This window comes from Medicago sativa, chromosome 5 (assembly GCF_051527215.1).
Source record: "Medicago sativa cultivar Bolivia chromosome 5, Bolivia_mono, whole genome shotgun sequence".
NCBI lineage: Eukaryota > Viridiplantae > Streptophyta > Magnoliopsida > Fabales > Fabaceae > Medicago > Medicago sativa.
In genome coordinates, this window is record NC_140753.1 from 33,812,520 (window position 1) to 33,831,441 (window position 18,922).

An 18,922-nucleotide genomic window follows, 5' to 3' on the forward strand; every position below is an offset into this window, starting at 1 on the left:
AATACATATTCAACTCCTCTAAAATGAACATCTCATTTTAGAGTATAAAGTGAATAATATCAATCGTTAATTAATAAATCAAAGATAAATATTATAGATATACCATAAAAATAATAAGTTTATTAAAATAACCTTTTTTTTTACTTTACATTTCGTCGCTTTAGAGGTTGCAAATCCACATGCCATGTTAGCTTGTTCATTTAAGCGTTACATGGTTTTCAATTTGTATGATTTGACAAGGTATGGACACTATGAGTATTCTGTGATGTCATTTGGAGTATCTAATGAGCCAGGTGTCTTCATGGAATATATAAATAGAATGTTTCATCCTTTACTGGACCGTTTTGTGGTGGTGTTTATAGATGATATTTTGGTGTATTCGAAGTCAGAAGAAGAGCATGCTGAGCATTTGAGGATTGTGCTGGGAGTCTTGAAGGAGAAGAAGTTGTTTGCTAAGTTGTCGAAGTGTGAGTTTTGGTTGCGGGAAGTGAGTTTCCTTGGTCATGTGATTTCTAAAGGTGGTATTGTCGTGGATCTATCGAAGGTTAATGCAGGGTTGCAGTGGGAATCACCTAAGTCTGTTTTTGAAGTTAGAAGCTTTCTTGGATTGGCAGGTTATTATCGGAGGTTCATTGAGGGATTCTCTAAGTTGGCGTTGCCATTGACGCAGTTGACTTGGAAAGGACAAGCTTATGTTTGGGATGCTAAGTGTGAGGAGAGCTTCAAGAGTACAAGACCGTAGATAAGCAGGGCGAGTATAGCCTCAAAAGCGCGGATATTACCGGCATTAGCACAAGTGTAGGCTTTACCGATCAAGAACCCAGAAGTGAGACCTGAGATTTTCTCCTTTCCTTTAGTAGTGAGGTTAGACATTACGTCGATCAACTTGAGGTGAAGAGAGTCTGCAATAGCTTTTGCTTTGGGGGGTTCCTCAAGACCACTGAAAGGTACTTCATTAAGCACAGGCAAACCAACCAGATAAGCATACTCTTCAAGGGTGGGAATGAGCTGATAATCAGGAAAAGTAAAACCATGGTAACGGTTGTCATAGAATTGAACCAAGGTCTTGAGAACTCCCTAGTCGAACTTCTGGTTGAGAATGTTGAGCAATATTCCATGACGGCCTCGAAAGCCCACCGGATCAGAGATGATAACTGTTAACTTCCTCAAGTCTTCCAAGTTTTTGTTTCTTGAAGCTATACCTCTTAATACTCCTAGTAGCCATATCTACAATGTTTACAAAAACTTGTCTAAGTCCTTCGATTTTTTTTTTTTGATGAGCAAAAGGTATATGGATGTATGCATGTATGCATGATTATGCAATGAAAACATGATGAGGTTTAAGGTATACAATGTTGGAGTCAAGGGATAACAATGCCATTTGGTAAGGACTATGGTTTCAATTGCACATGTAACAAGGGTTCTACCAAGTTCCCAAATTACAGCTACCCTTATGAATTTATCGGTGCGTAGGAATGCTCCTAGTCCAATATCATCCATAAGGAAGTCTAGTTTGAGTGTAGTATCGCGTGACAACTAAAGTCAAGAATGCTCTTGGTTCAGTCTCCGCACTACGTCCTAAAAAGGCCAAGTGGGGTTAAGGGTTACTAAGGTCCACGACTTCACCGGACACTCACATTGAAAGTAATAACGCCAACACGAATTCTCATGTTAACAAGACTACTACCTTCCATGAGGCCTCCGCCGAGTAGGGTTATCACTTGTAAACATGGTCCAAGAATGCTCTTGGTATGTCACTATGATTTTCCGTCCTATTCCTATGTTTCACTCAAGTCCTGGTATAGGACTTGTCTCACCACTCACGTAAAAATATTCTACAAAGTATATACAAATAATAAATCACAAAATAAAGAAAGAAAAGTGGGTTTAACCCGCGTAGGATCCCCAGTGAAGTCGCCAATTCGTAGACCATGATTTTCGGCTGTCAATCCATTAATTGGTTTTGAACCTTCAATCGTTTGGACTTTTCGATCTTTATTCGTGGGAAGGGAAAAGATGAATTTAAAACCCTTTTTGGATCCGGGGGTTGGTTTCGATAGAGGATGGTGTTAAGCACCTCTAAAGATCACGGTACTCCGTGAGAACCTCTTTCTAACTTTATCTTGTGCTAGATTATCTTTATTTGAAAATTTCTTGCTTAAAGTCTAAGTGAAAGAATGGAGGGAGAAGAAGTATGAGCTTTTGTTATTTTTATTTGATCGATTTGGAAGGAATAAACCCTTGCCTACGTACCCTTAAAAGGGATCAAAACCGCCGTAGTTCTTTCTTAAAAAATATTTTTGGTGGGTTAGGTTGATTTTAATTATTTTTGAAAATGGTTTTAAGAAGGGGATTGAGGGGCCTCAAGGCTCTACAAAGAAAATAGAAGTGAGGTTGTTTCATTTTATTTGAGAAATTTAGTCTAAGCTTAATTAAGGTTCATTTAGGAATTTTGATTAAGAAAATAAAGGGAAAACAACTTGGATTTGGATCCAAGGTTTATTATGAAAATAATTTGACTTTTGCTTATTTGATTTTTGAGATAAAAAGATTTTCCTAAACTAACGATGAGCTAGCGTAATGACGTGAAAAATAAAGCGAGATAAAGCGATAAATAAAATGGCATAGTGTCGGTGCTTGTGTCGGTGTGTGCAATTACTACGCTATTACATACCATCCTAGATACACACTAAGAGAAATGCAAAGCCCAAAATAAATTACATCACTTCCCTAATTATACACACTAAATATCATGGGGCTTTGCAATAGGAAAAGAAATGCATGAATAGGTACTAAAATTAAAGCAATCATGATATAATAAGATAAAGAGAAATTTAAAAGCATCATATACTAAAATGAAATGCAATGATATTGAGAAAATTAAAGCATAAAATAAAGCAAGATTCACATGTAAAAAAAAAATTGAACAAGACATTAAAAAATGCATGAGATAACACTTTAAAGCAAAGAACCAAAAATAAAATAAGGTATAGAAATTGAAGCCTTAAATTGGATGGGACAATATTATTTGAAAGGAAATTAAAAGAGAAATGCATGAGATTGTTTTAAAGATTCATAAAAATAAAGCAAGTATGCAGAGGGTGTGTGCAAAAGCACTACTGGTAGGTGTATAAAGCAAAACAGTAGAGAAAAAAAATAAAACAAGGATATGAATAGGCCTTCACTAGATCCATTGGCTTGAGATTTGATCCTGGCCCTAGGATTTTTCTGATCATAAGGCTAGAAATAGGTGTGCACACAGCAAGCAAATAATAAGGAAAGCAACAACAAACAGTAAGCTTCAGGAACCGTCAGATCCATCAGATGATAGATCTGACGGTTTACAATAATGAAACACGCATCAACACATTAAAGCACACAATAACAAAATGAATAGGAATCGTTGGATTGGAAGGGAGGTGTAGATCTGATGGTGCAGAAAGAGAGAAGATGAACCAGAATGAACCGGTCCGGTTCAAATGAACCAGACCGGTTCACTTAAGTTATAAAAAGCATTTTCGGTCATTTTCTTCATAATTCACTTTGCTTTCTCTCTCTAAAGCTCAAAGAGTTCTCCCTTCTCTCTAGCTTCAACCGATCGGAGAAGATGGTGGACTGGACTTCCGACGCGGCGTCCGGCCGGTTTCCGGCGACGGAGCCACCGCGTCGGAAAATTAAACTCAACTTTTTTTAATTTTTTTTCATGGATCCAGTTCCTCATCTTCTTCTCTTTTCGAATCTAGCATCAGTTTTTTTAAAACGAACACAGCATGTTCTAGATCTATGTTTTTTAAAAGCTCGGTTTCAAACTTTTATACAAACCACACATACATACAGAGATCCAGCAAAAAAACGAGAGAAGAAGGAGAAGCTGGTTACCTTTAGTTTCTGTTTGGAGATGAATAATAAAGAAAACAAGCTGCTGCTCCAGTGATTATAAGATCCGATTTCCTTCTCCTCTCCCTTAGCTCTTCTTTAATCCGTGCTTGAGTTCGAAATAGAAGTGAGTGTGGCCGATTTGAGTTGTTCTTGTTGGAATCCGAACTTGTAAGCTTGACAGATGATGAATTAGAGTTTGATTTGATGATTATTGATGTGAGTCTTTAATGAATGATTGTTACTGGAATTTTTCTGTGGATGAGTGTTCATGAAATATTCATATTGTTCATGATTTTTTTGTGGTTTTTGGTGTGTTTGATTTGAAAAGAGAAGAGAGAGAAATATTTTGGTGTTTCCAATAAATTCTCTGCGGCTTCAGTGTAAAACAGTGATTGGGCTCTGCTGCAATTAATGACAGTCTATTTATAGACTGTCATTTTAGGGTTTCTGACTCTGAGAAAAAAGACTAAAACACCCTTATGTCTCTGATGCAAAAAAGGGACAGCACAACACCAATGGATTGGTGACCAAGTTAGACAAAGACCATTAGCAACATGACATGTGGACTAAAGGACCCACAAGGACTTAAAATCAAATGACTAAAATAAAAAAGGAAAAGAAAGTTTTAAATAAAAGAGTCACTCACGTGACTTAAAACTAACTGAAAAGGCAAAAAAATAATTAAATAATAATAATAATAATAATAATAATAATAATAATAATAATAATAATAATAATAATAATAATAATAATAATAATAATAATAATAAAAATAATTAATAAAGATGATTAAAAAAAAATATTAAAATGTCTCTTTCGGTAAATGAGGTATTTTAAAATACCTCTCTGCCGAAATTTCGACTGAAACAGTTAAAAATTGCGGTGTTTGAAAATGCAAGGAAAACTCTTTTAAGGCGACTTGAATAGGGGAAATTTTAAATTAAAAGCTTTTAAAGGAAATTAAAATAAAAACAAGACACTAAATATTGAAAAGAGCGCGTAAAATGTTTTAAAATGCCAATGAACAAAAGAAATGATTTAAATTACACAAAGCTTGGACAAAAATGAATTTCACTTCAAACTGTAAAATAAAAAGCCTTAAAAATTTTAAAAGACGACTAAAAGACTTTAAATAGCGAAAAAAGAGTTTGAGACGTTTTAAAAATACGACTAAAAAGAGAAATAACTGGTCCAAAATTGGGGTATGACATTTATATAAGAAGATTAATGCAATTAGGGTTGCAAGATAGATAGATAGATAGATAATAGATAAATTACTTTAGGGATCGGAGATATTTTACATTAATCCATTTATTTCAATTCAGCTAAAATCTTATGCTACACATCTATTTCGCACCGCTAGCCACAAATAAAGTGGAATTTCACTTGGGAGTTTTGTGACTTTGGAGTAACTGTTTAACAATTTTTTGACGTGATGCTTAACATTAAAAAAAAATATTACAAAATGAAAATATATATTTGGCGGATGTCACGCCATAACTACAATAATAATTAGAAACTACTCGAAGTTTTAATCAATTGCCTAATCACTTCACCATTCCAATCAAAATGAGGCATCTTGTTTACTGTTGGAGAATCTTCTTTTTCCTTCAGATCAATTGAAGCTTTCCTTTTTTGGTGGAGAGTCAAATTTGAAGCTAATATGTAGCTATCACGTTCATCTTTTTTTCTCTTTATTGTTAGTGTTTAAGGGAGCTTGTCCAACATAAATTCTTAGTTTAAGTGGCATTTGCATTGTAAAAAATAATCATAATCTTATTACTCCGATGCATCACATGTGATTGTTTAGTTAATATTTACTTTTTCATTACGGTTAGTCCAATAAATTTTATTTGTAGACGAGGCTTAAAACAAATTTTATATATGAGGTATTTTTAGTTTGTAAATGAGGTGTTTTTGTTTATTAAATCTAATGAAAATGCTTTTTTATTGGGAGGCCTAAAGCGAGGAATTTAGTAGCCATACCCTTGAGCTGACCCGGTTCTTCAGGTTTTGTGTCCTTGCCTAAATTGAAAAATGTTGTAGTGACTTGTTTGCCTCTCAAAGCGGTTAAACTACTCATGCGTCTTATTGATGGTGACATTTTATAGATTTTAGATGCAAAAAATCAGCTCAAGAAAATTACAACTCAATTGTAAAAAAACAAGGAATCACAAAATATAATTAGAGGAAGAGGATCATTTTAACCTATGAACTATATCATTTTGAAGATTGGAACTCACCCTTGGCAAAAAAAAAAAAAATATTAATAAAACATTTTACAGAATAGAAGGTCCCAAAATTGCAAATTTTGTCATTTTGGTCATAAACTAAATATGAAATATCATTATCAGAATATGTCACTTTGTCACCCTTATGAGCAATTCAGGAAAGAAAAAAAAATATGAGAATAAAAATATTGGATAAGACCAACTAGAGTTGAGCAATGATTTTGTTTCTTAATTAGATGCCACAGAACCTTTTTAAAAGAAAAGCCTTTGGCATTATTTTAACTTTGCAACTTCACATTATGAAGATTAACCTTTTCTCTAATTAATTATTTTTGTATCCTTTTTTGCTTATGGAGAACATCATTGTATATTATTGAGTTGAAATTCAATAAAATGATGGATCTGTAGCGTAGAAAGAAAGCCATCTAATCTAATACAATCAAATGAAAAAGTAACTAGTAAAATTTTAAAATTTTGTCAGCAACAACAATTAATCATAATTGCCACAAATGTTGCATTTGAAAATGTCATTACCTCTCTATACATTATTTTTGTTATTATCTAATGTGGATGATAAGAATATAAAGGATGAAAACTTGATCATTAGAATACTATATACCTAGAGTGAAATATACACTTTGTGCTAAAGTTGGAAATGATATGCTTTTTTTCTCGAGGAATGCTAGCATCACACATTTTAACACACACTTTTTAGCACACTCTCTTTGATTGGTTAAAACTCACATGTGTCCTATCAAATCATGTGGAACCCATATAAATTTGGTGGGACGTATGTGAATTTTAACCAATCAAAGAGAGTGTGTTCAAAAATATGTGTTAAAATGTGTGTTGCTAGCATTTCTCTTTTTTCTCTTAATTTTGATGCTACTGTAAAATAACTTTATTAATTCATTAATATTTTATGGTTCACATGGTTTGTTGTTGTTGTTAACTTAACAATTCTTCAACCACAATAAAGAAAACAAATAAAGCGAAAAAAAGCTAAAAGAAGAAAAGAAAAACCTGTAATGATAAGAAATGGTGCTTTGCAAATTGCATTTAGACACACAAATTAAATCAGTCTCTAATGAGTTATTAGAAGGAGAAACAAAGTGCTCTAATTATGAGGTTAATTATTTAACTATGTTTTGGTGTCTTATGGGCCTACATCTTGATGAGAATCACGTTCATGTGGAGCAATGCAAGGCCCCAACAAAAAGGGAAAAATCAAAGGATACCATAACAAGTGTTATTGATTATAGTAAAGTAAAAGAGAAAACATAAAAGTAGAAATGAACTATGTCCCATGCCACCAACATTTTGCACATTTTTCTCAGCAATAACAAATGTTATTGATTCTGTTCTTGGTTATTCTCTTTATAATAATTTGTATGTTCTCTAACTAGATTAGTTACATTCCAAAACATGGGCAAGAGAGGAGCAAGGTTACCTGGTTTTTGCTTGAATCGAATTAGGCCACATGCGAGGGTGCGTTCGCCAACTATACAAGCCAAGCATGATAAAAGTGATGATGCTAAAATTGATCAGAAAATTACTGAGAATTCATGCAGTGTTTGCGAGGAGAAATTTGACGATGGTGTGAAACAAGGGTCCGTAGTTAGTAGGAAGATTATGATTGTGATTGATTCTAGTTTTGAAGCCAAAGGTGCTTTGCAATGGGCACTTACTCACACTGTTCAGAATCAGGATACTATAGTTCTTCTTCATGTCATGAAGCCTTCGAATTCTAAACAAGGTTTGTGAAACCACTGATATCATTGTATGTTTTCTCTTCAAATTTGGCTTATTTTTTTGTGATTGAAACATATCAAGTATGATTCATTCAATATGGCAGAAACTGATGATGAAGCTACTAGTAAGGAGACAGATCCAAGGGCTTATGAACTTGCTTCATCTTTCAAGAATATTTGTAATCTGAAAATGCCTGAGGTGAGTTTAGCTCCTAAAACTATGCTACCATCTGAAAATTTAGATTTATATCTAAGAGTAATGCTAGCAACATACATTTTAACACTCTGAAAAATAGAGGAGTGTGAGTGACTAGTGAGTTACACTTCATTTGGTACCATTGTTTAGGTTGTATCGCGATGTATTTTATCTGATATTCTACATTTTTCCGAGATTTTAACATTTAACCTTTGAAACAATTTTAAGTAAATTTGTTAAAATTCTAATTCTAGATTGTGAATATCAATCAACATTAAATCCTTAAATTCTTTGCATGATAATGTTGAAACATTATAATGTAAATAAACAAGGCATGCCAAATGTAATAAATTCCATCCATGTAAGTAAGTGACAATATATTTTACTTTATATGAAATGTAATAATTAAATGTTAAGACTGTATATATGGTCCTGATAGGTACAAATTGAGATTGCAGTAACAGAAGGGAAAGAAAAGGGACCAAAAATAGTGGAGGAAGCAAAAAGACAAGGCGTGGCACTTTTGGTTTTGGGGCAGAAAAAGAGGTCCACAACATGGCGTCTTCTAATGATGTGGGCTGGCAATAGAGTCACTGGTGGAGTGGTAGAGTATTGTATCCAAAATGCACATTGTATGGCAATTGCTGTGAGAAGAAAGAGTAAGAAAATTGGAGGGTATATGATTACTACTAAGCGTCATAAAGATTTTTGGCTCTTGGCTTGATCAATATAGTTAATTCTTTGGATGTTGGTGTCACCTTCAAGATTTCTATAAGTGATTGACTATATATAATGTTGTTGTGTTTGTAAAATCACAATGTTTGTACATAATAAAGTGTTATAAGAAATGTAAAAGGAATGAAATTGTGAGTGGAAAGGAGAAATGTGTGATTATATATGTGGGCCATTGGTTAGTTGAGGACACGTGGTTCATTTTGAGCAGCACAAGTTTTATGTCCAAACCTAACATTTTGATCACACTCGAGACTACAACAATTTTATGTTTAAAAGCGAGTCAATCCATTCACCTGACATGCATCAACAGGCCACATCGCTGACCACCACATCGTTAAGAACACTTTTCAAAGAAGTAGCCGGTCATCTCTAGGTCAAACTATTTAACCATCGACTTTGATATTGCTGTTGGATCGCAAATGGAGCCTAAAAGGCTAAATCATCAATTTTTTGATCACATAGTCACGCCAAATCCATGTAAAAATGCTTTATGACTACTATAAGTTTTTGCAATAACTGAATGCAAGTAATATATTTTCAAGAATATAAATTCAAAAGGCCTATATCAAATTAATCATTAACATGAGAAATCAATTTCCCCATTGAAGAATCCTTGCTGCACAATCTTCAACATTATAAAATACTTGTTAATATCTAGTTATTAAGGAAGCTTCAAGCCCTAATTAAGTCAAAAGTAGTCTGCTTAAAAAAACACAGTATAGAATTGAATTCACATATATTCATTGATTCTACTATACAATATGTACATGACATTGTAGTCTACAATGAAAATAAGAACTATACATTGCTTTTGGCTCCTACTACTTTCAAATTGAAATTCATTTCAAACAAACTATTACTTAAATTCAACCAACCATTTGAATAGTAAAGTCATAATAATATATAACATCATCAACTCAATTTAGTTTCAAAAAATCACATTCACCTGCCAACAGGCATCATAATATCAGAGAACTCTATGCCAGGTGTCAAGTCTGAATAGTCCTGTAAATCATCATGTACATTACCACCATTTTTCTGAATCTGCAATGCCATGAAAAGGTTCTGCAGAACATCACCAGTGGATGGCCTCTCCACTCCTCTCTCAGCCAAACATTTCATAGCAACACTTAAATATAACTCAAGGCACTCCTTAACTATGTTTCCTTCCAAATTTGGATCCACTATTTCTTCCACATTTCCATTCTCAAAGCAAAACTTAGCCCATTCAGCCAAGCTCAAATGCTCATCATCATCATCATCATCATCACATGGACTTAAAGCTTGCCTTGCACTTAGCACTTCCAACAAAACCACACCAAGTGAGTATAAATCAGATTTCTCAGTAAACACGCGTCGTTGATAGTATTCCGGATCAAGGTAACCGGTGCTGCCTTTGACGACAGTTGTGCCTAAGGAAGTGTAACTTTCCTTTGACAAACCAAAATCTGAAATTTTAGCAATCCAATTATGATCTAAGAGTATGTTTGTTGTCTTGATATCGCGGTGAATGATTGTAGGCTTTGTGCCGGTGTGTAAATAATGCAAACCTCTTGCAACTCCGATGCAAATTTCAAGTCTTTGAATCCATGACAAATGAGGCTGGTGTTGATCTTTTTGCTTCAAATGAAGTTGGTCATAAAGATTTCCATTGGACATGAAGTCATAAACAAGTATCATCTCATCATCTTCATTGCAGTAGCCCAAAAGTGAGACGAGGTTGTTATGGCGTACACGCGAGAGCAAATGAATCTCAGTCTCGAATTCTACAACACCTTGTTCAGACATTAGATCGGCGCGTTTTATAGCTACAAAAGATGCCCCATCATCAAAGCTACCTTTGTAAACACTCCCAAATCCACCTGTTCCTATAAGCAAAGCCTCATTGAAGTCATTTGTTGCTACTTTTATCTCTTTCAATGAAAATTGACAGCAAAATGATGATGACTTTTTCGCCATTTCAGTTTGATTAGGGGAAAGGACACAACATGACATGATCTTTCTAGGCTTAATCACCTTAAACTTCAATAAAACGAAGCACAAAAGAATCGGTACTGCCACGACACCTAGTCCACATCCAATGAGGATGAATTTTAGTTTCTTTGAGCTTTTAACCTTTTCAACAACATGGGGTGTAGCTGTTGCAGATGATCCAATCTTCTTTTCGGAAGGGTTAAGGCCGGCAAGATTCTTCTTATCAACACTGCTAAGTTTAAAGATCTCAACACCATTCAAGTAAGAATTGTAAAACTGAGGTTTTGAATACTTGTAAGGGTGAAGATCTAACCAAAGATCTTGCTTAGCATCACTGTCGTTAGGAACCAACACAACATAGTCTCTGTAAATAGCAACTCCAGGTCCCCCACCTATATCAATTGGATCAAACTGTTCTTCAGCTGTCTGATTATTCAAAAAAACTGAAAAAACCACCTCATTCACCCTAGTTATTTCATAAGAAATTTCGCAGAAATGAAGCCTAATTAGATACAGGAAGCCAGAATCAACTTCAAAAAACCATGTTAGATTGTAATTTAAATTTACAAGTCCATGCTCAATCGGTATCATGGAACGCGACGTGCGGTAGACATCATCAGGAGCAGTATATTCTGGAACATGATCCGTATACAAAACTTTCATGCTCATATTGAAGGGTTTCATATATCCTTCCCCAAAGATGTAACCATCATCGATATCCCAATTGCGAAACATACCGGTATCATATTTCGGTAGAATTTGTTCCCCTCCTACATTCAATCTATACAAATTTTCCATAGCTGAATCATTATAAATGTAAACTGGTTTATCCTGGCCAACTAAAGGAATAGGGGAATCATCACCACCAATGTATAAACCATTTGGTATTGAAACAACTTCAATACCATTCACAAATGCATAAACATCAGAATCATTTGATGATGGAGTGAAAGTAAGTTCTAGAGTGTTCTCTTCTACATGCACAATGAATTCTTTCATTAAATATGCTGAGTTAAAGTAATCTGCATTTAGAGAAACACTAAAGTTATGCAGAAGAGTGAAGTTACCAGCAGTGACAGATAAGAAAGCTTTTGACATGTTGAAGTCCAAATAAGAAAAAGGGTAGAAATGAAGGCGTATGAATTTCGGACCTGAAGTTACATTAAATCTATATGTAAATTGAGATTGAAAGATTCTAGCTGTCATATAAGGAACTTCAGGAATGGATTGAAGATTTGAAGAAGGTGCTTTTGCTGTTAAGGACTTGTTGATGATGTCTTCATAGGATGGTACATATGGTGAATCAATGTCACCATTCCAGATTCTACCATCATATTGAACAAGTTCAGATGTGTTAGAACCACAATTGAGAACTATGTTTTCTGAGGGGACATAGCTAGTATTGTCAGCATTAACTACTATGTGTAAAATGTTTGAGAAAAAAATGTACACAATAAAACATGTAACAACATTCATGAATTTCTCCAACATTTTTGTACCTAAATGGTTTCTTTTCTGAGAATGGTAAATAAGACGAGCTTTGAAACTATTTATGTTTTGCTTCTTTATAACTTTGTTTGGCAAAAAGTAGCACATAGATGATTATTTGGTTGTTACATACAAAGGTCGGTCCAGTTGGTAAGGACTCGACTAATATTCTTCAAGCACTTAAGTTTGAATTTTACGGAGGATGTGAGGATCTCGTTGATAGGTAATTTTGCAATTAACTTTTAGTCTTGAGGTTTTCTCTGACCTAACGATTCAAGCCGGTTCAATCAGCTTAAAAAACTATAAGCTTGTTGACTAATAGCATAAGAGCTTAAGTCAAACACGTTTACTTGAGTCATTCAAAAAAGAAAGGAAGATGATAGATTTTTCAGTAGCATCTAAATCAAATCCAGCTAATAACATTAATAAATTTAAAGCGCGTTGTCAATATTGATTTCCAAAATTATTGTTTGAATTTTCAGTAGAAACTCTTGTCGTGTTGAATTTCCAATAGAATCTTCTTTCAATCCTTTCTTGTTTTGGTTATATATCCACTTAGATTTTTATAATCTATTAACAATTTCGTGGAATATGTATACTTTTCCTCACTTGGTCATAAAATAGCCATATATTTAATTTGATGTAGACACAGAGTCAGAGAAATCCCATGACATAATATTTGGTTCACATATTTCAAAGTAACAAACTTATTGGCCCCTCAAGATACCGAATATAGTATATTCAACAAAAATTTAAATTCATTTAATACATGAACCCCTTCTATCAGCCAATCCCAACCAATGGACGTAAGACTAACCATGCATGTTGTAATATTTAGTGTGTTATTCATTTTTTTTCTTTTTTTTATAAGATAATTACTGGAAACTCACACAAAAGACAGCTGAGGTTTGAATCCAGATCATATCGTCTGTCTAACAATAACAAGTTTGAGGTAGTAGTAGAAAATTGTTTTTTTGAAATTGAATACTTCCAATTGACACAAGTAAATTTTACCCCAGCGGCAGTTAACAGCCGCTGGTTAAAGCGCCGGTAGTTAACAACCGCTGGCTTCCAGCGGCAGTTAACTGCCGCTCACACCAGTTACAGAACCAGTGCAGTCTAGCAATCATAAACATCAACATTTCATAGTTTATCAATTATTCGGTTACATTACATCAAACCGATAATGCGTTAACGTTTAACAATTGTTTGAAATTCATCAAATTTTCCACATTATGCAAAACATTACACGTAATGTACATTAATTACTAATAAATGCGAAACTCAAATATATTGATATACATATAAATAGTTAAAGGTTAGTTACATATCACCCAAAAAAATTGGTCATTACATTGTATATCCAAAAAAAATACGTCGGCGCGTATCAACCAAAAAACGGATTAACACCGACCAAAAAGTGTCACATTTCATCTAATAAAAGCAAATCATCTAAATGTTCCAGAACATCTTCAACCGCTGGATCCCAGCGGCAGTTAACTGCCGGCGGATCTTCCAGCGATAGTTAACTACCGCCAGGGGCATTAAGGTCATTTACTTGTGTCAATTGGAAGTATTCTTTGTTAAAAAAGCAATTTTCGTAGTAGTAAGCATGGGCGGATCCAAGGCCCGGCAAACTTGGGCAGTTGTCCGGGCTCTGGCCCAAAACTTTTGCAATTTCTTATGTAAATTCCTCTGAATTTCTTATATAAACCTCTATAAATTTCTTATGTATATTTTTTGTTGGGCGTTTTCTTTAGATTTTTTTATTATTTGCTTGCAATTTCTTATGTAAACTCCCATGAATGTTGATTATTTGCTGCAAATGCAATTTATCACAAACCCAAAGAGTGAAAGAGGCCTACATCTCAAAAATTACAAAGAAACAAATGTGTTAAAAATTATTTTTGCCCAAACTTTATAATAATTCTGGCTCCACCACCGGTAGTAAGTGACACTGATCAAACCAGACCACATCAGTTGTTACCCATTTTGATGATTTCAACCATGAATATGGCATGACCGATCAATTATGCTGACCGGACCATTTATAGGCTTAGTTAGCTATTGTCCCTAAATAGTCTTTTATCATAAAAAAATTCGAAAGAAAAAAAAAACCATGAATGCTAGAAAGTCTAGTAGTTGAACTTCACATTTTCGTAACATATTTCTCTTTCTGCTGCTGTCATAAAAATTTTAAAAATTCATTGATGAGAAATATAATAATTTGTTTCAATATACTACCAAAAAAATTACATTGCTTGGGAATTAAGGTGTAGTTGCCCGACAACCAACTTTTTTGAAAATTCAAGCTGTCTGACCTCGTGTAACTACATTAGTTTCACGTTATTAGCGCAGCTATGGTTTCTTCATGCACAAGTAATCGAAAATTAGTGTTTCTAATGAAGGAGATGAAGTTAGTTATGGTGGTTAGGGTTTGTTATGGATTGATGAAAGAGAGAAGATAATATTGGAAAGTTGTTATTCTCATTGGATTGTGAAATTGAGTTACAAGCAAGTATTTATATGCAATGACTTAGAGAGCAAGTCTCTTGTAACTACCTAACAAGCTTATCCGAACAAAACAAACTAAACTCTTAAGCATTTTTTAATCATGATTAGGGATTAAAACACACAAACTAATACACTCGACAATGTTGTGTTAGTGTCAAACACCAACATGTATCGGATACCGAACACGCATTTAATCTTAAGTATCTGTGCTACGAATCAATATGATATGTTGACGCCTTGGTGCTATGTTGTGTTCGTGTCAAATACAGACATATGTCAGATACGCCTTGGTGCTATGTATCCATATAATCTGTCTTGATTTCATGTCCCTCCAAACTCTCTTGCAAGGAAAGAATTTTCTCCAAATTACTGACCACCTCTCCCATACTTGGCCTTTCTGAACTCTTGCTAGCCAAGCACTTAACACCAATTTCCACAAAGGCCATTAAGCATTCTTGCCCTATTTTTCCTTCTAAACAAGAATCAACCAATCTATCAATAGTTCCACTTTGGTAACAACTCATGGCCCATTCTACCAAACCAACTTTCTCATTTTCCTCTTCCACTGCCATACAATTCACTGCTGGTCTTCCACTCAACACTTCAAACAAAACCACCCCAAATGAATAAACATCACTTTTTTCACTTACTTTTCTTCTCTTATAGTACTCAGGGTCTAAATATCCAAATGTACCTTTAACCTCAGTGCTAACATGAGTGTGGTAAATAGAATTAACCATTCTAGACAACCCAAAATCTGCAACCTTTGGTACCAAATTCTGATCCAATAATATGTTCGATGACTTTATATCGCGGTGAATCACCGGATTCTTTCCACCTGTATGAAGGTAATGGATTCCTCTAGCTGCACCAACACAAATCTCTAGTCTTTTATTCCATGAAAGTGATTGCTTCTGTTTCTTGTATAAATGATCACAAAGTGGACCTTGATCCATGTATTCATACACAATTATAAGTTCAATGCTCTCTTGGCAATAGCCCAACAATGACACTAAATTCATGTGATAAAATGAATGAAAATTGATCTCATTTTGAAATTCCTTAAGTCCTTGCCGTGAACTCGGTTTAGCACGCTTTATCGCCACATTAGTCACTCCATCAAGCATGATCATTCCTTTGTATACCTTTCCAAAACCACCTTCACCAATGACAAGATCATCATTGAAGTTATTTGTTGCTGATATTATCTCTGCTAAAGTGAATTGATAACAATTACCTGATATCACTTTTACTTGAATCTTTTCTTCACCTTTTGCAGTAGAATTCAAAGTTCCCTTTTTTATTACTGTCCACCCTTTTCTTCTAAGAATGAAAAATGTTATGAAAAGTCCCAAAGTGGAACCTAAAGTACTAGCTACAACAACAATAAAAATTAGAAATTTCTTCTTGTTGTGTAATTTTTCATTCTTCAATTGGAAACTTGCAGCAAGATTATAATTGCTATCACTTAACTTGATAATCTCAACACCATTCAATATAGCATCAGCATACTTTGGTTTTGACTCCAAATTTGGATGAAGTGAGATCAACATAGTCTCTATAGGAACCATTACAACATAATCCCTATACAAAGGACTAAAAGGTTCACCAGCCAAAGCAACTAAATCCAATTTCTCCTCTGCTGTTTGGTTGTTTATATAAACACCAAACACCCTCTGATTAATATCTGTTACCGACATCGATATCTCACAGAAATGAAGCCTAACAAGATACTTGAATCCAGAATCAACACTAAATGACCATGTTAAATTATACCTTATGTTTGAATCACCATTGCTACTACTCATTGTTCTTGCAGACCAATATAACTCATCAGGTGCTGAATAGTTATAGTCATTTGAATCGAGAAAACTTCGAATCATATCAACTCTAGCATCCTTCAAGACAAGAACAGTTCCATCTTGTGAACCAGATATGTAGTTGATATCATCTAACCATGACCCAAATGCATTTTCATTGTCTAGGGAATAATCACCCATGTTGACCATGTAAAGCTTCTCAAAAGCATGTTCATTGCTGATAATAAACGGTTCTTTTTGTCCAAGATAAGGAACATGAACCTTGTAATTTGAAGCATGAGAGAATAATTTGTTAGGTACTGAGAATATTTCAATTCCATTTATAAAAGCAAAAGCTTTGTGAATTTGAGGAGATGGAGTGAAAGTAATGTTGAGTTTATTTTCTTTGATTTTGACAAAGAAATCCTTAGTGATATAAGGTGAGTTGATTTCTTGTGAAGCAAGTAATGGATTGAAATTGTTAACAAGAGTGTAAGGACCGGATTTGACCGAAAAATAGGAGTTGGAATTTGAATACTTTATTGGTAAATATGAAGTTGAGAGAAAGTATAAACGAATGAATTTAAGGCCTTTGGAAGAGAAAGGGAATGAGTAGGTCAATGGAGAATGATGAATTATTCTTGCAGTTGAATATGGGATTTTTGGTGCTACTTTGTGTGTGCTTGAGTTTAAGAGTGTTGTTGATGAAGTTGTGTCATATGGTTGAGGTAAGAAAAGTGTTCCAATGTCTCCCATCCAATTTACACCATTGTATGTTGATGATCCAGATGAACCACAGTTAAGGAGGATTTTGTCTGAAGGGATGTTTATAGAATCATCACAAGATGTTAAATGAATGAAGAAAAAGAAGAAGAACAGTATTAAGTGGTGTGTGAAGATAGTTACAAATCTAGATGACACTATTATGTGAGTTTCCTTCATGTTGAGGTTGAACAGAGAAAATTTAAGGGAGGAGTAATGTTTGGTTTACTTGTATGTTGTCTTGAGAGCAAAAAAAATTATTTTGTTTAGCCCAACTTTTTTTGCATTGAATGTTCTGTTTTAGTTTTATTATGTTTACTCAAGCATCATCATATCTTAATAATAAAAGACTTTAGTGGCAAAAATCATGTCACAAATATTAATAATAAGAGTTTCGATAAGAGTACAATGACACATCTCATCTTATAAGTCAGTTTTATAGAAACGAATTATGATCGACGTAAAAATCAAGTATCATATAATACGATACCCCTCCCTCACCTTACAAACTAGTTTTGTAAGATTGAGTTAAATATGATATTAAAATCTACTCCCTCCGTTTCAAAATACATGTCCGATTTTTGCAATGTGTACTATTCACTTGACTTACTTTGACCATATTTTTTAACTAATCTATAAATACAAATATTAGCATATAAGATGTTGTTTGATTTGTCTCGACAAATATTTTCAAAATATTAAATTTTTAGAATTTTTTACTTTAGATAATTAAAGATATTAACAGTCAAAATTGTGTATTGGCATATGTGAAGTGGTTGACGTAGACATGTATTTTGAAACGGATGGAGTAATAGATATATGAAAGTGCAAATAAATTCATACTTTTTGTTACGTGTGTAGAAATATTTGTATATTTATTTATTTTTATATCTTTTGAATTTGACTATTTAATGGGTCAATGTTTTGCTAGCCCACCAATTACCGTATCACCGACAGATCCGGGCAGGTTTCGTCCACACTTCCGATCTATGAAAAATTTCCATTTGAAGTCTTGAAATTCATAGTCTTAACACAAAATAAAACCCATGTAGAATACGAACAAAAATGTTTGTGGTTGGAGTTTGACCCCGAATCTTGCATATATTATGCATTGTCCTTACCAATTGAGTTAAGCTCACGAGGACGAACAAAATGTTTAATTAGACAGTTGATCCCCAAATTAATTTAAGAGTTTTATTTTGGTTCCATCATTTCTAAAATGTTTATATTAGTCCTTTATTTTCATCTATGTTGGTCAAAATAATCTGTTACGTCAGTTTTTTGAATAAAATAAAACGTTAAGTCCAGGACACGTGGACGTTGTGGTGGTATTTTCAACATTTTCGTTTGTTTGATGTAATGTTTAGGAGCTGTATACAGTTTAGTTTGATGACTTATTTTAATGATTTAATCTTGATGTAATGAATCAATAATTTATGAAGTTATGATTGGCAAAAGTTATTATGCATAAGGATTTCCTTATGCATGGTGCATAAGCAAATCAGAACCATTAGATCAAGGACAGGTGTTATAATCTGATGCTTCAACTCAAACATATCACAACCGTCCGATTTCTTTAACGATCATGATTTT

The 18,922-nt window shown here is 33.9% G+C and overlaps 1 protein-coding gene and 2 pseudogenes across 3 annotated transcripts; 1 reads left to right on the forward strand and 2 right to left on the reverse strand.

The window, feature by feature from the left end:
* The first annotated feature begins 7,167 nt into the window (after positions 1-7,167).
* On the forward strand, positions 7,168-8,951 carry LOC146921933 (uncharacterized). The gene is made up of 3 exons (XM_085715147.1): positions 7,168-7,866; positions 7,966-8,060; positions 8,497-8,951. Exons 1-3 carry the CDS (start codon positions 7,536-7,538, stop codon positions 8,779-8,781), a joined length of 711 nt encoding a protein of 236 aa, XP_085571273.1. The 5' UTR covers positions 7,168-7,535; the 3' UTR covers positions 8,782-8,951.
* A 584-nt stretch (positions 8,952-9,535) lies between these two features.
* Positions 9,536-12,538, reverse strand: LOC146921934 (receptor-like protein kinase FERONIA pseudogene; annotated as a pseudogene). Its single transcript, XR_015012279.1, has one exon. The product of XR_015012279.1 is annotated as a receptor-like protein kinase FERONIA pseudogene (transcript).
* Positions 12,539-14,722: 2,184 nt separating this feature from the next.
* Positions 14,723-17,554, reverse strand: LOC146921935 (receptor-like protein kinase FERONIA pseudogene; annotated as a pseudogene). Its single transcript, XR_015012280.1, has one exon. The product of XR_015012280.1 is annotated as a receptor-like protein kinase FERONIA pseudogene (transcript).
* Positions 17,555-18,922: the final 1,368 nt, after the last annotated feature.

What these genes read in the sequence shown, in the direction of transcription:
- LOC146921933 (XM_085715147.1), top strand. Translation starts at nt 7,536, where the DNA reads ATGGGCAAGAGAGGAGCAAGGTTACCTGGTTTTTGCTTGAATCGAATT. An exon ending in GCCTTCGAATTCTAAACAAG is followed by an intron (nt 7,867 to 7,965) that starts GTTTGTGAAACC and finishes TCAATATGGCAG; the next exon opens with AAACTGATGATGAAGCTACT. An exon ending in GTAATCTGAAAATGCCTGAG is followed by an intron (nt 8,061 to 8,496) that starts GTGAGTTTAGCT and finishes TGGTCCTGATAG; the next exon opens with GTACAAATTGAGATTGCAGT.